Source organism: Mus caroli, chromosome 19 (assembly GCF_900094665.2).
Source record: "Mus caroli chromosome 19, CAROLI_EIJ_v1.1, whole genome shotgun sequence".
Classification (NCBI taxonomy): domain Eukaryota; kingdom Metazoa; phylum Chordata; class Mammalia; order Rodentia; family Muridae; genus Mus; species Mus caroli.
The window spans coordinates 45,339,826-45,361,582 of record NC_034588.1 but is presented as its reverse complement, the minus strand read 5'-3'; the positions used below and the strand labels follow the sequence as shown (position 1 = coordinate 45,361,582).

Below are 21,757 nucleotides of genomic sequence, written 5' to 3'. Positions count from 1 at the left end.
GAGATACCCTGAAAGAATCACTGATATCTCAAGTAGGGTATAAAAGGAATGTCATAGTCCCCAAGGTTTACCTTGGTACCCTATCTCAAATCCTTACATGCCTTCTCTTTTACACATCAGATTCTCCCCATCTTGTCTATCTTTGTTCTTTGTTCCATAGACTATTATCTTTAGTTAACTATTAACAGTTCCTTTTATAATGACCAAAGGCTTTACCCCTTCCAGAGACAACTTTGTTAGCCCAAGGGATTCTAGTAGACAGATTTGGAAGTCACCAAGCGAATACCCTTTATGGTAGCCCACTAATAAATCTTAGAAATGACGTAGGCATTATGTGGCAGATGATCCAACATAGAAAGCTGATATCAATGCACATCTCTACCTCACTGTATGACATGGTATAGTTTACACATCATCTTGTAGGTGACTTTAAAATCAGTGGTTTCTCTCTTTTTCCCTGGTTGGCTGACAAAGGTCCTATGAGCTAATGCTGAATACTCTTGCCAGAGTTCCTGATGTATTGGGATGTTCCTGCCCTTGATATTTTGAAGGAATAAAGGACAGCACTATAAAACAAGTAGCCGGAGTTGATTTATCAATTAAATGCATCCTAGGTTAAGCGAAAATTCCACTTGGACGTTTACTCTACATACTGGAAAGGAGAAAAGATTCTTAGGATGACAATCTCCTGTAACAGAAAGTGATTGGTATAATTGCCAGCATATTCCAAAGCCAAAACATAAACAACATTTTGTGTGTATCTGTGGGTGTAATAAATAAAATTGTGTGTGTGTGTGTGTTTGTATTAAAAACAAGGTAGAGTATGTGGGGGGGGGGTTCTATGTGTACTTGTGTGCTACATATACACCCAAGTAAAAATTGGACAGAAAGATACACACACACACACACACACACACACAGTTGGATAGCAGGTTTCTGGATGTGTTTGATTGTCAACTGGGCTATATTTAGAGTCCTTATAGAAAGATACCTCTGAGTATACATTTAAGGATGTTTTCAAAAAGATTTAATAGAGGAGGGAACAGCTATACTGAATATAGGGTGGTGTGATTCCATGGACTAGAGACCCAAACTGAATAAAAAGGATTATGTTAGCTCGTCATTATTCATCTATGTCTGCTTCCAGACTGTAAACACAACAGGACTAGCCACCTCACTCTTCTGCTGCTCTGACTTTCCCATCACGAGGCACTGTCTTTCAAATTTTATGCCGACATAAATTCCCCCTCCTCAATTTCATTTTCCAGGTGTTTGTTAGAGCCACAAGAAAAGTAACTAGCACACTGGACAACACTGAGATGTCTCGCCTTTCTAAGTTTCCCTATCCTGTGTTCTTCAAGGATTCTGGTTCATTGCCATTCACTGCAGCTCCAAAGCAACACTAGTGGGTGGAAAGGAGAAGTTTCACTAAGGGAGGATTTTTTTTTCCCTCTTCTCCTAAATGACATCCTTTAATTGATGAACTAAGGGCTTTTTATAGCTGGTTTTTGTAGTAACCCGACTGGCCTTGGAAGAGAATGCCAACTCAAATCAGACAAACAAAAATATCTCAAACAAAGGGACAGAGGATGTCAGGAGGAGAATAGAACTATCAGAAAGGGACAGTAATAGAAGAAATTGACAATGAGCCAGTGATAGATAGAGGGGATGATTAGACTGTTACCTTGAACTGAAGGTAGAAGCAGAGAAGCTGTGTAAAGATGATGGCACTCAGAATGTAAGAGGCATGGGTCCCTAGATGTACCCTTCCTTTCTCGTCAGCTTCCAGTCAGTGAACATCGGGAAGACTCAGATCTCACACATTCCCAAGCAGCCTATGTCTTTTTTAAGGTTAATTTCATTTATTTACTTGTATATGTGAGGGAGATTATATGTGGAGTGTGTACATAATCCAGAAAAGGGCACCAGATCCCTCGAAGCCAGAATTGTACTCATTTTCTTAGTGCCTGTCCTGTTACGTGATATTGGTATTTGAACTACCATCATCAAGACTGCAAACATCTCTTCAACCCCCAGCCTTATTGTTTAAAATCCACTGCAAAGCCAGGCAGTGTTGGTACATGCCTTTAGTTCCAGTACTCAAGGGTGGCAAAGGCAGTCAGATCTCTGAGTTCAAGGCCAGCCTGGTCTACATATGGAATTCCAGGACAGTCAGGGTTACACAGAGAAACTATGTCTTGAAAAAGAAAAACAAACAATCTAACAGACAAAAATCAGTAACAACAAAATTGATGGCAAAAGATGCTGATTAAGTCTGGATGTTTTATAGTTCCTCTAGAGCAGGGAATCTTACTTTTCTTTCTGTAGATCCTCCTACCAAAGGGAAACTTTTTTTTTTTCTTTTGGTGTTCTTTCTATCTACCAACCTTTCTCCTAAATCAGTTGCCCTCCTGCAACTCACACTCAGGGCTGTGCTGTTCACTTCCTCGTAGAACATAAACAGGTCTGACTCTGGGTCTATGACACACTGTTGCTGGGGAGTGCCTGGAACATCCTTGTCTGAGAACAGGCATGTAAAAACACACGTAGGATGAGCATGGAAAACAAACAGAATATGTTTGTTCCATATCCCACTAAGATGGGAAATTTTTTTTTTGAGTCACCAAAAATTCCTACAGTTAAAATAAAGTGAATAGCGACCAGACATTGTAGGAAAGAGGCATTTCTGTGGAACTCTCTTCACTCAGCTCTGAACTTGCCTCTCTTGAAGCTAGACACAATACAACAACAATCTTCCCAAGTTTCCTGAAAAATTGAGGCACATTCCATTTGTGTGTGGATGGTCTCTGTGTCATTTCTGGGGTGATTCATGGCTTCGTGGCTTGTGTAAGCAAATGGATGATCAGTTTGAGCCACTGAGCCATTGAGCCACTGTGTCTTTCAGGCCAAGAAATTGTATGGTTTGGTTGCACCCCAAGTTAGAAATCTGTAAATATTCTTTATCGCATTGTTAGGTGAAATCACTTAGCGTGCCTGCTGCTGTTGTTCCTGAAGGTCCAGTGAGAACCATGTGATGGTGCCCATGGGTACAAGTGCCTGTTGCAGTGTGGCCTTCTTCTTTGTGTATAACATGATCACCATCTTAGAGTAAAGGTTTCCATGGCAACTAATTGAGGCCAACACAACAATAAGTAGATGAATTGCAATGTTAACAGACCAATCCTGGAAGGAGGAGGATGAAGACAGACCCAAAAGACTCTGATCTGATATCTTAGCCATTGTCCTTGCTCCCCACCCCCAAGCCTTCCTATAAGCACAAGTGATCTTAGAAGACACTAGAGTACTTAGGAAGTAGAAGGTTAAGTGAAAGGTTGCCTCCATGATGCCCTTTGCATGAGGCCATCATGTATGATGAAGTAGAACTTTCTGGTGATACAGCTGTTTGAGGGATCATTCATGTTCCTGGAGGCAAACTTTCACCAGTGCCATAAATTCACAGGCTCACCAAGTTGGACTTTGATGGACTCTTAGTTTTGATGACCTAACTGGGGTGAAAAAACAATTGGTTTCATCACCCCCAGGAAAAGTTAATGCAATAGTATCAGGCTGACAATTCCCTCTGGGAATCAGAATGAGGTGAAAAGGGACATGACTGCAGGTCCCTTGGCAGATCATGGTGTCCAGGTGGCATGGTCATCTGTTAGCCATGTCCCTGGGACCTCATTGAAAGAAAACAAGGGATCTGCTGTGAGAAAGCAATTAGTCTGATCTGCCGTGGGCTGTCCCTTGCATCAGAACTACGGGAAGGGTCTGACCAAGGTTATTGCAGGGGAAAAGTCCCTGTGGAGTTTATAAGCAGCCATCCATCTGGACTAAGAACGGTCACTGAAGGTTATAAAAGCAGATAGAATGGAGGACAGGCACTAGAGACAAGTAAGGCAAAGAAATACCAAATAATAGACGGAGAATTGGGACATAGGGGAATCACTCAAAGAGTTACAGTTTATGTGTCCATATATAGAGATTTCAGCAGAGTCACTAGATAAGTGAGAAATAAACCTCCCATGCTAGAGCATCCAGACTGTAATCAGAATGCATATGAGCACGTGGGTGTGTACACACGTGTACACACACACACACACACACACACCTGATAGTACCAAGTGTTGAGGAATGTGTGAAACAATGGCAATACTCGTACCCTCAAGATGAACTGCCACTTTAAAAATCACACTGATAGCTCCATGAACATATATTTATATTTAATTTGGCAATCCTACCTTTAAGTAAAATGTAATCTTCCTGTAAGTATTTACAGATGTTTGAATCACAAACATACAAAACTGAAAGCAACCTAACTGCTGCCAGCTAATGAAGAATAACTGCAGCATACTCACAGAATGGAATGCTACTCAGCAATAAAAATGAACACACGCTGATATAATTCACACTACCTGTTATGTACCAGATAACTCTCAGATGCATTCTTCTAGGCCAAGGAAGGCTAGACTCCAAAGCTTACATCTGATATTATGCCACTAAGTGTCATTCTACAAAAGGCAAAGCTGGAGCCTCAGAGAAGTCAAGTGGCTATTTCTCAGAAGTAGAGGTTGATGCAAAAGTTGAGTACACACCAGAGGACATTAAAGTGGGGACTCTGGAGAATGGGTTCCTTCCACATCTTGATTGTAAACTTAGTTATACAACTGCAGGCACATACCAAAATCCACAGAAACATATACCAAAGGATGTATGCCTTATTGCATATCAATTATGACTCTTATAAAAACTATAAAAAGCACAAAGGTTAGAAGGAAAAGCTTGACGTTTTAGCCAGACTTACATGGATGCTTTCAGATATAGCATCACAGTATCCTAGTTGTGTGATGTGAGCCAAGCCATTCAGTTCATGTGACCCTTAACTTTATAGTGATCTTGGGAAACAATAGTCACCACACAGAGAAATAACCAATAGTATATCTATGAAACTCCCCATGGAGGCCATTGGCCACATATGTTACATAGGTATGTAGTTAGCCATTGAGAGTATGAGACTGTTTTCATTTTATTTACTTTTAATTAATATTAATTTGAGTTGATAATCAATTTGGCTTCTGGTATGTGACTCTCCTTTGCCTATAATTAATTTCATAAATTTTAACTCTAGATCAACTTCTTCAGGGGAAAATTTACTGCATGAGTTGAGGTGAGATGGAAATATAAAATATAATCTGGAGTTTTCAGACCATCTGAAAAATATAAAATATTTCATGAGCACTTTTTCTCTCTCGAGCACATATGAAACACAAATAATTTGTATATTTTTGCTGAGATCAGATGCATAACTATTTAGCTTCATCTGTTCATTTTTTTTTATTTTTAAAACTTTTGTTGCCCCCTTCTCTTGCCCCCTCTCTTTTCTTTCTGCCATTACTTTGTCTCTCCCTTCCAATGAAACATCTTCCATGTGGAAAAAAAATCTTTTATTATAATAATTTTGAAATCTATATGTAGCTTGTGGGGTCTCACTATATATCCCTGCCTAGCCTGGTGCTCTCTGTATAGATCAGGCTTCCCTTACTTACAAGGGCTGGGACTGAAGGCATAACCACCATGCCAGACATCAAGTTGTGTATTCATTGTAGTTTACAGTGTTGGCCTAAGGTACTGATGCTAAAATGATGTTGTTGCAGGGAGTTTTAATTTGAATACTTAATAGTAGGAGAAAGCATCAAAGAAGGTCCATCAGAACAAGAACTCTTAGCTCAACTCTGGGTTCTGAAATGGATATTTGTGGGTTTTTTTAAAGAAATATGAAAATAAAACATACTAGAAGACACTGTGTGAAAAACTGTCAGAATATAAGTAACAGCACACAAAATACTACATTCAACCGTTTGCTGTCAACACCAGCCTTGTTTTAAAGGAGTATGCTGTTGACACCTTACAGAAGAGACCAATAATTATTTGACCATCAAACACTGCTTTCTTTTCTACATCAATGGTTATTTTGTATTTAGAAGTTGGAATTAGAGAATAAATTAGCAAACTAACTTGCATGACTGAGGACTATTGCACTAGATTAGTTCTCAAAATTGTATAAGCCTTTTCTGGTTAGAGGAAGTTCAGTGGAGTTGGTCTCCACTGCCTTCTCCAAGGAATCTTGGCGCCAAGGCTTGCTGGGGACATCCATCCAGTTATTTCTCTCATTGTCTTCTCTGCATTGTCAAGCAGCCTAAGAGGCTCATGGGGAGGACTGAATACCAGCAGCTTTCGATGGTCGAAGTGGATCCAAACAACCCAGTATCTGCAGCCTCCTAAAAGAATCTTTCTTCTCTCAGAGTAATCTTTCTTCGTCATCATCAAAGTAGCTGTGATGCCTTATTACATTATAAAGCCACAAATTAACTTGGATGAGCACAGGTGTAAATATTTGTTGGTAATGTAATTGTGAGAAAAAGACCTCAAACCCAGTGTGCATGCCCACTGCTATACTGAGTATGTGTCAAATCTGTGCCACCAGCTTACAACCCATACCCCACTGTTCCACAATGCCTCCAAACCTTCCATGAAAACAGATCTCCACTTACTGGACTCAGTCTCCCTAAACCCTTTCTCTTGGATTCAGCAGTCTCTGGCTGAATCTAAGCCACCTTTGAGTTACTACAAATTTCTCAAGTTAGAATTCAACCTCCTAGGGTGTGATCCTACAACTCAGCAGAAAGATGCTTCTAATACAAGGTGGACTCTGGATTCTACCTTAGAGGTATCGCATAGACCTGCCCAGTAGGTTGCTATTATCGCATCAGACCTCATATCACCAGACAAAATGCATTTGCTTAAATTGTATGTATTTGGCTGAATGAGACAAGAAATTTACTGCCTTTCCCAGCTGTATTACTCAAGGGCACTTGAAGTCCAAAAGAATTATATTCTCTTTGCTAACTGTCCATATGGCTCCCACTCTCATTCTCTGTCTGTGTTTAAGAATCTCCAGTGAAGAAGGTTAAATCCTAATGACCCCTAGAGACCAATTAAATTGAGCTTTATCTCCAAACCACAGAACGTATCTCCAGGTGCAAAACAGCACCATCCATTACAAATCTTCAATATGGTCATGGTCTAGATAATGTCAGGCTCCAATTTATTCACTCATTATTAAATGCTTTCCAGAATCTGAAATCTAATCAATTATCCAGTTTTCACCCATGTCTCTGACAAGCATTATTTCGTACTATTTGGATGGCTAGCATACATTATCAAAAATTTAACCTGTCTTCCTATCCATTGGTTCATTCTATTCTTAACATTTGGGGCAGATTACACTTCTCCAATACTTCCTTCAGAGGGTGTCAATGGGACTGATAAGAAAACATGTCACTCTCAGAAAAAGAACTGGGCATATACAGCTGATCATATTCTCCCTTGGTTTAGAATCTACACAAATAATTCATACACGCATGCTGTACCTCATTGCTGTTCATAATTACACTTCTAGGGAGGCATGTTTGATTCACTATTTAGTCCTAGGACTTTTAAGTTGATATGTTAAAACACAATCTCAAACATAAAGAAACAGATAAAAAGACTATGACCTCCATTTGTTTTATTGCTCTCTGCTTCAGTTAGGGCCTAGTCCAGTTCAGGTAAAACAGATAAATTGCTTACTGACCCATTCAAACCCCAGCAGACAAGTCCAAGTTCCCAGAGGATTCTGTCAAGAGTGTGAACACAAAGTATGGTCATGATCAACTGTGGTCAAATTGAGTGGAAAGCAGGCTCACAGAGCTTGCGTTAAAGATATCGTCTTAAGTACTATGGCTTTCTTCTCAATAAAACCAGTAACACCGTGAATTTTTCCCAGTGACATTGAAAGCACAAGACTAACTTCAGGAGTGAGAAAAAAATGACATGGATCTGAGTATTCTTCATACTGATTCATGCCCTGCTTCAGATTAGCATCTCGAGGTTCTAAATCACCAAGGAGACCCAGGCTCCCTGAATGAAAAGCACAATGGTAAACTCACCCTCATGTCAAGAGCAAAAATGGAAAAATAGTGATTTCTTCCTTCTTCCTTTTTTGTATCTATCTATCTATCTATCTATCTATCTATCTATCTATCTACCTACCTACCTACATACATACCTACCTACCTATTTAGACAGGTTCTATCTATGTATCATAAACTGGACTTGAACCCATGATTCTCTTGCCTCAGCTCTCAGAGTGCTGAGATTAGAGATGGACACCATGGTCCCCAGATGGACCTTCTATTTTATTTATTTATTTATTTATTTTGCTATGAGGTCATCTGCAGCAAGGTTTATACTCTTTGATTTGGGTGAGAGCCTAGGGGCATGGATATTTATTCTTAGAGTCTTCTAAATCTTGGGGATATTCCTCTAAACTATACCCAAGGCTGTAGCTTATTGTTAATAACGAAGGTATATTTCTGTCTCTTGATTAGAGTAAAGGTAAAGAATAAAAGTTTATCAAAGTTACCTATACCCCATAGACTTTGCTGCCAGTCTTTACAAATCTAGGAAGAAACTTGAATATTTCTTCAAATAAGCCTTCTTTGTTAGAGAGAATTTTTTTAGATTTTCACAAGATAAAGGCAGTGGGTACCCCAGCATGCATGGGGGCAGGTAACATAATCTCCCAGCCCTGGCTAAGTTGCTGATGACACAGAGTGCCTGCTAGGGGAGGGAGATTTGATTTAGTTTAAGAATGTAATATGTTATACCTTTACCATGTTCCAGTAGATGATCCTGTACTTGTGCAGTAATGGACAGCACTAAGTGGATTCAGTGAAATATATAAAAAAAAGGTAAATAAACAATTGAGATATGAAGTTGGGAATGGGATGTGAGAGTAGAGACATTGTAGTAGCTAGGTGGTGAATAAGTAGACAACACAGATGCCAGAACTTCGACGAACATTAACCAGAGGATGCCATAGGGCCATGTACTGAACCTTCTCTTCTGTTTCCACTCCAAAAGCCACATTTGCTTTGACAAGAGGGAAATCCACCAGAGCACAGCTCATCCCGGTAATCTGAGAGCCCAGCCAGAGCTGAGCTTGCTCGTCACCACCTACGTGAGTTTAAGCACCAGCCAGTTTTCTTTTGCCACATAAGGCACACTCTACAAAATTCAGCCCATCATATCCCTAGAATAACCGGATCATTTCACCACTTCTCTTTCTAGAACTGTCAAAAAGTCATGCCTGACTTTAAAGACATAAGGAAACAACAAATATCTAAGGGTCTGGAATTTTTCTCTGATTTCTGGATTTCCTAGGGAAAGTGTCCTTTGAACTGGGTATATATATATATATATATATATATATATATATATATATATATATATTATATATATCACTCATATCAAGGCAAATTTTTCATTATACCATGTTGTGGCATTTACTCTTTTATAAGGATTTTTTAAAATTTTCCTTCTTTTCCTCTAAATTATGTTCATAAGCATCATTTTAAAAATAATTTCTGCATGCACATAGCATTCTTTTTTTTTTTTTCTAGAAAGAAACATAGCAGGAAGCATGGAGTTTTGAAAGGCTCCTTAAGACATCATGTATGCTGTGGGCCTTTAGTTCTGGCATGCTCATACATGTGCAAACACTGACCTTACAGAGACGGTGGATCCCTTACACACAGCATAGCTCACCTCACATGAATACTACAGACAAGCACTTGTATCTTTATTTCTCTGGCACTGGAGTACAAAGAGGTTACATCCCTTGCCTCAAAATGGAACTGCCACGTGAAACAGCTGCGGTCAAACACAGGAGTATAGTGCTTGTGCTTTATAAAGTTAAAAAAAAAAAAACGTAAAAAGGAAAGGTCAATCCAGGGAGGGAGAATGTTGGCTACATACCTCATATAATTCAATAATGATGTTTCCCATTAGACCTCGGCTGCTCTTAATGTTCTCCATAGCCAGGGTAAAGTAGATCCCACGTGTGTCTGAGATGTAGAGGTTGTAGGTGTCGTTCTGGTTCCATTCTTGGACGGCTGCAAACACTTGGTTCTCATCGGTACTGATAATGTGCATGTCCTATAATGAGACAGATGGCCTGTGAGAAGGTAGAGTGCTGTACCTCTCTCCCCACTGGGACCTCAGGTAATTCCCGTGACTTGTGAAATGGTTGAGGAAAATCTTGAGTTATAGGCAACGTTAAGTAGTTCTGTGTTGGACCGAGGCTATAAATCGTGAGCATCACGATTTCTGTTCCTTGCTAAGTGACAGCAAGATGGCTGTAAGGGGCTTTAGTGGGCCTCATTTCCCGTGGTTCCAAGGGATTCGTCCCTGCTCATTTTTTATGTTTATGTCTGAAATGTAGTGTTAGTGCTAACAGAGGCATCTAGCCATCTAGGAGGACACTCAGACATGTGGAGCAGCAGGCCCTATTCCATCTTTTGATCTTCACTTAATGGTTTTAAATCTTGCAGCTCAGTGCTTTCCTTAAGAATCCTCAGTATCAAGTAGGTGGCAATGAGACGAGTAGGTCCAGCCATAGACCTCCAACCTCACGTAACACATGGACACGAGTCACTTAATTGTGTCCAGGAGTTCTATGTGTTATCTAAGTGAAGCTGATAGAGAGCCTGATGCAAATGAGATTAAAAAAAATATGCTTGGCCAGTAATCACACTCAACCTGGAACTTGGTGTCCTGGGTGTGGGTCTAAGCACTGCCACTGTGAGACAAGTGGCTGACGTATGTATCAGCCTCCACGAATTCCAATTTTCTTCCCAAGGAGTGAAAAAAAAAGTACCTAGGACTTGGGCTCTATTCTGTCATTCAATTTTTTTTCCGATTAAAAGTCAAATAATCCAATGATAGAAATAGCATGATTATTATCATTTTCTGGAGCAAACTAAGGCACATAGAAGCTCATCAAACTGCTCCAAATTGCACAGATAGTGAATGACAGAACCAGACTGTGACTATCTAAGGGTCTGATTGACATAATGGTGAGTTTCATTTGAATGTGTAATTTCTAGATCCGTGATCTTTTTCTCTCTTTTTCTTTATTTATTCTTCTCTCATATATTACATCCCGACCTCAATTTTCCCACTCTCTACTCTTCCCCCTTCCCCTGCTGTCTTCTCTCTCCCAGATCTATTCCTCCTCTCTTTCCCTTCAGAAGAGAGAGAGAGAGAGAGAGAGAGAGAGAGAGAGAGAGAGAGAGAGAGAGAGAGAGAGATGGCCTTCCAGGGATATCAACCGAACATGGCATAACAACATATAGTAAATCTAGACACAAACACTCCTATCAGGGCAAGTTACCCGTGCTTTTACACTAGCAAGCAGTACAGTAAAGACTGATTGCAAATGTCAGTTGGGCCTGTATGAAAACCTGATTCTCTAGGCTGCTATATGGATGTGGCACCATTAAGGTTTCCACCCTGCAAAAAAAAATCTGTATTCTAATGCTCTGCTCCTTACAAGGTAGCATGACATTCACAGTCCTTGCATTTGTTTTAGTTTCTAATCCTGGTCTGTATTATTCCTAAAATCCAGTTGAATGGTTCACAATTCAAAACTAGTTTACAAAAACCATACCACAGGCACTCAAATCACTGCATAATAATGACACATTCAAGTCCATACCAAAAAAATATATGCATTTTTCAGGAGGACATGTTGGCACAGTTAAACATCTGTTTAAAGTGATGGCATTAAAATGCATAAATACAGTGTGCATGCCATGTAACAGGTCACAGATGGAGAGCCACACTTGTATCTGTGAAGTGCACTGGTAGCAGCAGCAGCAGTAACCAGGGCAGATAGCAAATTACTAATCAGTGTGGTCTACCTTTCCCAGAATCCATTTCAAGTTGAAAGAGCAACAGTGTCTTCAATGTCAGCACTGTAGCCAGCCCCTCCCCCATCCTACTGAGGAATATGCCATATGATCTTGAAAACTGGAAGGCAGAAAAAGTAGACAAACACATTCTAGACATTTAATTAGAGGTCATTTGTCAGTAGCCTCTAGCCTTGAACTTTCTAAGTCATTTTGACTCAGGCTTAACTTGCTCATTGGTGCTTATATGTCTTGTAGAATTATAGGTTTCTGCTGAACTGCTTTAAAATTGAAAGAAGTTTTACTCCTAAAATCCCTCGGATGAAATCGTGTTGTGTAGATATGGAATGAATGCCCAAGAACCCAGTAGGAGGGGAAAGAGCAGCTGCAGGAAATCCGAATTAAATTCACTTACCCTGATAAAAATGCAATAGAGATGCTTGGGGTTTTCCCAGATGTTTTGGTCATAAAAATGAATGAGCTAAGTTATTTCAGACTAAACTAATGTAAAGTAAGTGGAAAGAAAGCGACTTAGAATAGCGTGGAACGGCCAGGGTTAGAGGCAACCAGCTTTACTCTGAGTGTATATTAAGAAAGTGCTATCCTGTGCTATGCCAATTCATGAGCAGGTCCTCAGCCTCCAGCATAAGAAGTTAAAATATCTCTCATGTATAAGATTCTGTATTGCCCTCCCAAGGAGTACTTCATGCGTCAGTCATTCAGATGACAAATGACATTACTGAGATTGAATCAAGAAGCTAATACTTTAAGCACCATGTTACTGAAGATATAACTTCAGTGTGATCAAAATGACTTACAGAGCCTCATCAAATTTGTCATTATTCTCTCATTGAAGAGCTTTTGTTATACTACAAAGTACAATGGTTAATATTGATAGTCAACTACAAAGCTATAATTACCTGGGGGGGGGGAGGGAACAGACCTCTGCACATACCAGCGGGTAGGTTATGTTATGTTAGTTAATAATAGAAGACTCAGTCACTGTGGGTAGCACCATTCCCTGGGCTGGAATTCTGAGTTGTGTAGGAAAGAGAAAGTAAGCGGAGCACAAGCAGATTCTACACTTTGCTTCTTAACTCTGTATTCAGTGTGACCAGCTGCTTCATTCTCCTGCCACAAGGAACTGGAATCAAATTATGATCAAGAAAAGCCCCCCTTTCCATTAAGTTACTTCTACCAGGTCATTGTCACAGCAATAGAGACAGCAACTAAGATGTGCGAGCTAGCCTTGATCTCCTGAACTCAAAGCATCTTCATGCTTCTGCCTCCTAAATAGCTAAGATAGAAAGCTCTATAGTTATACCTGAACAAGCCTTCTAGATGATCCCACAGAATCTCTTTGAAATGTTTTTCCAAGCTTGTACAACTATCCAATATTGCAACGTGACATTGTCACTTACAAAGTGCTCATTAAAGAACCCCACAATTGAGTCACAATTGTAATAATGTCTTAAGCAAGTTCACAAGGTCTTAAATTGCTTTGGACACACCATAGCTATCTTATGGTGCATAGAGCCATGGGCCACAGGTAGGTTCATGCTTGCATATTAACTCTTTCTAAATAGATCATGTTAAACAAGTCAACAGATACTAACCGGAATATTAAAATGTTAAGAAAAAAATGTAGTATCAGTTAAAAATCAGTCCAACAGGGTTCTGTACTATCATGAATGTTTTCTTTAATGGAGCTACCTTAATTAAACTGCAAAGCAACTATTACTTTCTTATTTGCTGATCCTGAGAACGTGTGGGAAGAGAGACGGTGATAAAGGGAGAACACAGAGGAAGGGAACTATAGTAAGAAACCATTGAAAGGGAACCTGGCAAACACTGCAACAACTCAAAAAGCCTCAGAATAAGCACATATGTTATTTGGAAAGCATTGATCAATACTACCCCCTACCATTTTAATGGTAAGTGATTTGAAAAATCATATTTTTGAAAACATAACAAAACAAAATCAGGGTCTTCTGAAGCAAACACTAATGAAAATACTTCTGTGTTCCTTCCCGTTCTTTGTTTATTTTTGTTTACTTGTTTGTTTGTTTGTTTTCTAATATTCTGGGCCTCTTAAAAGTTTACATGAAACACCTAAATGATTAAGCATTTTGCACCTTCTGGGGCACCACACTGAAGGTAGGAAGAAGGATAAAAGATTAATAAAGCTACATCAAAGAAGATGTCCCTAAGCAGATACCCCGATGAGGAAGACAGCAGGTTCTTGGATCTTCCCAGCCTTAACTGGAGGCTACACTAAAGCAGTCAATTGAGAGAGTGTGAAACTCTCAGGAACACAGGTTAAGGGCTTTGCACATCTCCTCATGCAAGGGGTAAGAGTAGATAGGCTGTACCACAAAGGACTTTGTGCAGCACATCTAACCTTTATTTGGAAGGAAGTATAACGTGTATGAAGATCTGAACGTAGGAAGTAGGTTCTTAGTGCTGTCTCTGTAAAGTGGATTGGTGGCCTATTAGAAAATCTATTGGGGAGAACACATAGACAGGGTTTGACTTGTAAAACTGGCCTCTTTACTTTTAGATTTCATGTGGTGCATTTGTAATTAGTGATAAAGTAATCACACATAATTAATTGTTTATTGTCTTTCTCTCTCATTGAACACTAAGCTTCCAGAGAGCAAAACCCCTCGTATTTATGACTTTACCTCTAGTACTTTGCAAAGAATTTGCTGTAGAGTACACACAGAACAAAAGTTTACAAAGTAAATAATGGGGTGTGAAAGAATCTAAAAACAATGATGAGGCACAGGGAATACAGAGCAAATACTAACTCAGGTCTGGTCTTCTTAAGCAAGGCCTGTGAGAGGCTGCACTCTGAATAGGCAGTTCAGTAAAGGGCTTGGTATTGGTGAGAGATGGGATGTGGTTGTTCATGAAGTCATCACCAATATAAACAAAAAAAATGGATGTAATTACTCAGAGAACACACAGATTGAAAGAATCTAAGAAGCATTACTCCTAAGAGAAGGGCATACGAGAAGGGAAAAGCATTAGTACTGGGCAAGGGGGCATTATACCAACTATTCCAGAAAGCTCAATGAAAAGAAGGGTAGAGATGTAAGAGTAGGTATGACACATAGGTGGTCATTCGTAAAGATGGCTGCAGGATTTTCAAAGTCACATGGAGTACATGGATGGGAGGATAGGGGACAGCTAGCAATGCATAGACGACAGAGTGGGAATGTGCTAACAGATTAGGACTACACAGAAATCCTTAAGGACGGTGGCTGTGACCTACCAGACCTAGGTAAGGAGACAAAAGTTAATATCCTTGTCACTGTTTTTATAAGAATGTTAAGGAAATAGCTTCCACCCCTGCCTCATTATTCACAATGGGGCTAACTACATCCTATTGACAAATGACTGCATACTCCGACACAGATAAGGAAAAGCAATTGCAAACTCTGATATAATATCTGCAAGTACATCAGAAGGAACTGCTTCTGCTTTGTTTCATTTACAAAAGGGTTTAATGTATGCCAGACTGGCTTCAAACCCAGTGCATGGCCAATGCTGGCCTAGAGCTAGAGATCCTCCTGGCTCTACTTCCCAAATGTTTGAATAAGATGCACGTAACATCATGCCTTGCAGAGAATTGCTTTTAAATTTCTTCTTACTTGTTCTTTTTAGTCTTATATACTTCAGTTAGTTTTGTTGCATGTGTATGTGGGTGTAATATGTCTTTTATGCCTATGTGTGTTCACATGTATGTAGAAGCTTGTGTGTTAAGACAAGAATTTGACTTCAGACATCTTCTTCCTCAATCACTCTATACTTGTTTACTGAGACAGGGTGTTCTGCTAAACCCTGAATACATAGTATATTTCAACCAGCTTGCTTAAGGGGATTCCCTGACTCTAACTCTCCAAAAGCGGGATTGTATGTGAGCACATATAAAGATGCTGAGAATCTGAACTCTCACACATGTCAAGCACTTTATCTACAAAAGTTTTTCTGAAACCTCAATATTTGCTTTTAAAAAGATATATATATAATATATAATATATATATATATTATATATACATATCTANTATATATATATATATATATATATATATATATATATATATATAATAAAAAGGGACTGAGTATGTAGCAGAACATGGAGATGACATGACCAAGCAACTGAAGGAGAAATATTCTTTGAAGTCAAGTGATGCTCAGAGATACTTTAGGGTCAGACAGATGGCTGCCCCTCACTGCATTGTTTGTCCAAGTTCTCAACTATGTGTACAAGCTTGAGGATGGGCAAAGTTCAAGAGGAGAGGGCAGTAAAAAAGCCAGATTTAAGTTTGGTCAAGCCAAATTATTAGGTGTTTTGTCCACATTTGTTTGTAGGACAACAGTTCAGCTAATCACATATGAGAGCAAGAATATAAATGAGGCCTTGTTACAGAAAAACAGGTCAGACATCTTAGTTGTACCAAGTCTCCTGGAAAGCAATTCTTTGAGAAGCCCCTCTCCAAACACAAAATGGAGGCATATTCCTTAACTTTGGCTGTTTTCCAGAATAATGGGGTTCAGGCAAAGTTCAGGAGTATCACTAGAGCCCAAATACTTTTAGGGGAAAAGAGCAAACAGAAATCTTTCTCTTGTAGAAACAACTTTTAGAATTACAACTTAAGAAAAAAATTAGAACCTAAGGGAACAAAAAGTCTCTATCAGGTTCCCGATGGTCCATTGACAGCCTTAAGCAATATGGAGGCCAATGCTGTTGGAGACACAACTGTACCCTAAGCTTAATCTGCATAGCAGGCAGGTTGAGGACATTGGTATTATCTTCCCCTCACCGTTGTTCCTTAAATTTACTGAGCATGTTACATGGACATGCCATGAGCCATTCATTGACACCTCACAAGGTTTCAGTGTTGCTATGCCATTTTGTTTTGAGCAGATCCAGGCTCCTGGGTAAGTGGTTGAGCTTGAAGGGGAATTTAGGGTTCTGCTCAAAAGTTCAACTGTCTTTTCCCTGCTATATTTCTTATTCTCTTCCACCGTGCTTTCTGACTGGCATGTAAGTGTCACACCTACGGGGTGAGAATCCCTACGCAGAGCTCAACATGGGAACTACAGAAGCCTAGACAAGCTACTCTTCATTTTAATAAATCTGCTCATTATTAATGTCATTCATCTCACCCTCTGCAAAATACTTGAAAGTCAAGGTATGCATGTTCTGAACAGATAGGTTGTGAACAGAAGCAAGAGGGGCCGTGATAATAGGAAACCTTTCTATCATTTTGTTTTTACCCAACACTTCTAACGGCAGCTATAACACTGCGTGGAACAAGTCATTTCAGTCTCTTAAACAATAGAAAGACCTAGCTTGCCTTCAGTCTCTCTGCCCCTAGCTCCTTAGCCCTAATTATGAAAATCTGGGCCAACACTGGCTAATAAAATGATCGATCACCATCCAGCTGCCTTCACAGCAGTCTTGTATTAATGAGAAGTCTATCTGGATGCACTTCTATGAAGGGGCTGCATGCCTGGTTGGATATGCCTCCACAATAAGTCACCATGGGGTTGCTAATCATTAATGGACTGCTCTGTGTAAAAATCAATTCAGGGCCTCATTTGTACCCCACCTGCAGCCACACGCCTAAGGGACTGAACTATTGCTTTCCTAAGAAGGTTAAAATTTCATAAAATATGCACTCATACTGAGGTAAACATGTTTGTAAATTCCTTACAGTGGAGAGATGTTTTGGAAGGTTCCTGAAACACACATTTTAGGTAAAGGTAAGGAGACTTGCAGGCTCAGGCCTGGAGGTTGGGGACCACAGCATCCTCCTTTAGGAAGATCATGGCTGAATTGTCCCTTTCTTATTCTCTCATACTGGTTTCCTGTCTGGCTTTAGACTACTTGATGGGTACATCCTGCAGTCACCATCCTGAATAATTTTCTGACAAAATCTACTTGTAGAGAAGCCAGAGTGAAATCAGAAACCAGCCTCTATGTTCCCCCAAGGCTATTTAATATGGGATCTGCCCTTTTCATCAGACATTCTGCCAAACTCTGCAACCAAACATCACAAGGCATATTTTAACTTTATTAAAGGAGCCATGTTTGCTCTTAAAACAAGGCCTTTGCAAGTGTAGTTGGTCTTCCCAAACCCTGTTCTCCAGAGATCAATGCAACATTAATTACACACCTTTGCTTAACAAACACAGCGTGCCATTTCTTTTTGTGATCCCCTAAACAATATTGGCATGAGATTCAAAGATGATATCAAGTATTCAGAAAAGATGTACATAGGAAATGAAAATGCTGTGTCATGATAGCTATACGAGAGACTTTAGTCATCTACGAATTTTGCTATCAGCAGGTATCATGGTACTAATTCCTCTGAGATAATAAGACATTCTTATATTATCTACCACCCTTGTACTTCTGACCTACTTTTGTTTACAGGTCAAATTTTAGAGATTTTATTATATTATCTTAAACACAATTTTCTCTAGGAAGTTGCCTTCACTATCCACATTCAATTAGATGCACTTTTGTCTAAAAATGTTCCTTAGACTTCTAGAATCTCCCTGTACTTACACTGGATTACCTAATGGTGCTTCTCTGCCAGACTGAAAGCTTTAACTGGCAGAAAATATTTGCATTGCATTCACTATTCAATCCATGTCTAGTTCAATTTTAAAAAATGGTTTAGTACATTTTATTAAATTTATATTTATTTGATGTTAGCAGGTAAGAGACATTTGTTACCATATTTACTATTCTAGCTATAGTTCAATGTTTTTTTAGCAAATGTTTTTAAATATGTTATTAAACTTATGCTTATTTGATTTCTGTTGCTTTCAAATATTTTTGATCTTTATAAAGTGTGCAGAGTTCAAGAAATTAAGTTAAATCGTGTATATAACAGCCAGTATAGCTACAACACAATTTATGCCATTAATGCTATCCCCAGTCATAACTATCCAGTGCCATATCGACTGCTGAAACAAATAGCACCTTTTGACTTAATACCACTTCTGAACACAAGCAAGTCATTTGGCAAGCCTTTCTTCCACCTAGGTGTGACTCAGAACTCGGTGGCCCAAAGAGTGGCACATTGGCGTGCTCTGTACTTTGAAGTCAAGGACCACAGAAAAGAATCAAAGTCTTATTGATCAACTCCTGCCCTTCTGTTACCACCTTGCTTTTTCCCTGAATCAAATCATAGAAGCTGGACTGCATCCTGCTTGGAAGGAAGAGAATCACCCCCTTCCAAGGATGAAGCCCTTTACTGGTTGTCTAAGACAGAGTTGCTATCTGTATCTTGTATAAATACAAGCAAAAATGTTGGCACAGCAGGTCATATTTATGTATAAACATACATACACAAACACTCATATAATGAATATAATTAGCATTAACATACACAAACACTCACATAACAAATATAATCAAAGTCAACTTGAGAGTCGTAAGGGCAGGAGGGAAGAAATGGAGCCAGGATGATGAAATTCTATTTCGAGGGGGAATGGTGGAATTCTATTTCAATTAAAATCGTTAAAAATTAATTTTGGCAAAGAGTAAAAAGAATAGAGAGAGATTGAGTTTTATAATTTGAACCCTCCATCATTTAATGACTTTTAAACAGTACAATGTTTAACAGATTGCCTACTTAAAGAAAGGTTGAATAAATTAATAAAGAATGAATGAATACACCCATACTGAAAACAAAATACCAAGGGATATAAAGTGATTTATCTTCTTATCCCATAATCATCCCACTCATGCTCAGGTAGCTTACACACTGTTTCTTAGCCTCATCTTAGAGGCCAGTGTCTTACTACCATATGGCATGGCATGAGCATGCCCCAGGATGGATTCCTGCAGTCCCATTAAGGGATGCCATCACATCCTGGTCTTGTTCACAGTGAACTAACAAGATCCATCTTCACCTAGAAGCCGGTATTCATGTAATGTGGGACCCATAGAATAAGCTTTATAATCTGCCAGTGGAGGAGTTGAAATGTTAGCACTTGATATTATTGTTCTAGTAAGTCAGGCTATTTTATCTACTCAGTGAGAGAGTGGAACACCAACAGGTAGCATGTGTTCATATTTACCCTTGAAATGCAAAGAGGAGCAGGAAAACCAGCAGACTTATCTGTGTACTTTTAGCTACACAAGTAGCAGCTTTGCTCCTGCTGGACAAACTTATCTTCTGTTTGTCAACAGCACTGCTTTTGAAAGGAGTCTGCTCTGAAGAGACCGATTTCAAAGCCAGCCTTCCTTTCTCTCTCACTTTTGTCAAAGAGCACAGGATCCTACCACACGCTCGAGTTAGAGGAAATCAAACTCATGCCTGCCATGCTGCTGAGAAAGAACTATAGTGCTCACATTCAGCACCATCAACAGTGGCCAAAATCCCTTAGGAGTGCTCCAGACTAAATGCCAATGGCAGGCTGCCTGTCCATTCCTAACTTGGTCTAGCAAGTCTCAAGATAGCAGGTACTATGTGCAATACCTTTGGCAAGGAGTACTTGGGCAGCTTTATCTGGGCAAAGGCTTCTCTTCGATACGACACGTAGTAGCTGGCTCGTCCACCTATTGTTACCTGGATCATGGGAGAAACAAGAAGAGATCAGATGGGGACACAAGTTAGAAAATACTCTCCTGTCCATAAGTAAGCTCAATAGGCTCAAAATTACCTTTTCGGGTCTATCTATTGTTAGTGTTTTGAGTCCCTGATCCCATGGAACTCCTGAGTATTTCTATGTCCTGGTGCTGATGCAGTCAATACACAGTTACAATGATAATTCCTGTGCTCCTAGGTAAAATCATAAGGTGATTCTGTATGCTGTCACTGTGCTTTGCAGATGCAACACGCCTAATGTGCATTTTCCACTGAAAACAAAGAAGCTATCAGCATCGGTTTCAATCATGATCTATTTGTCCAGTATCTGTTATTTTCTAACAATGTATTAATCCATTGCAACCACAGCATCATGATCATAAGCATTGCTTGGAATCTAAATGATTAGCACGACTCAAGCCATCACAACTGGGAAATTTCATTTCATTTCTGATGGTCACACTTTTCCATTCATATTCATAAATCCATGCATAGGACAGATGCTTTTTGATCCTTCCTGTGTGCAAGCTGATTAAAGGCAGTGAAGGTAAGAAGAAAAGTTCAGACATGGAATGTATAAACTTCTGTTTGTTCAGAGCTCAGAGGACAGGAATAGGCTTAGCCACCTCACTTGGCAAAAGATGGATCCTTCATTAGATGACATGGTATCACTCCAAAAATTGGTCCACAAGCCTGCGTTTCTGGAAATGTCCTGCCAATATGGCACAGCTCTGTGGAGGGCTGCTCTTGGTCCAATTATCCTAACTCAGGGGAAATTAATATTCACAGAAGAAGATAGCATGGCCTGTTCAGAGAAAATAGCAGGAGGACAATAGCAACCAGGCTGCTGCAGAGGCAATTACTCTAGGCACATGCTTCCTTCTCACCAAGCACATGCTGGACACCAGCCAGGACCTCACTCCTGGCCAAAAGCTGGCAGCCATCCTCCACAACTGCTAGGAGCAGTGGGGTGTAATGTCTCTGTTGAAAGACCCCCACCACCCCTCGGTCTGAAGGATGGCCTCCCCCCTGGCTGTCTTCCTTTTCCTTCACAGATTGGAAGACCCCAGAGTAGGTACTTCAAGCTGCCAGGTAGGGCAGATGTTAGACTCAGCATAAAGCAGAGTATGGGGAAAGCCTGGTGCAGATGTTAAGGCTATAAATGAAGAGTGACTGGTGTTCTCCTTCATGTTTAGGGCTATTGCAGGTCTCTATTTTCTAATGAGATTTTAATTCTAAAACTTTTACTTTTTTAGTTTCCTAAAGCACTTGTCATAAATCTACATTGTTTTGTGTTGTCTTGGAGTGGGTGTTGACATATTGAGATTGATGGTGATGGAGAATTCCAA

General features: G+C 39.7%; 1 protein-coding gene across 1 annotated transcript in view; it reads right to left on the bottom strand.

Annotated features, from left to right (window-relative positions):
- The window catches only part of Sorcs3 (sortilin related VPS10 domain containing receptor 3), a 593,715-nt gene that overhangs the window by 98,633 nt on the left and 473,325 nt on the right, over positions 1 to 21,757 (bottom strand). The window contains exons 8-9 of the mRNA XM_021151815.2: positions 20,301 to 20,390; positions 9,859 to 10,038 (exon numbers count right to left, since the gene is read on the bottom strand). Coding sequence (XP_021007474.1) covers positions 9,859 to 10,038; positions 20,301 to 20,390 — 270 coding nt within the window. The remainder of the gene's footprint in view (positions 1 to 9,858; positions 10,039 to 20,300; positions 20,391 to 21,757) is intronic.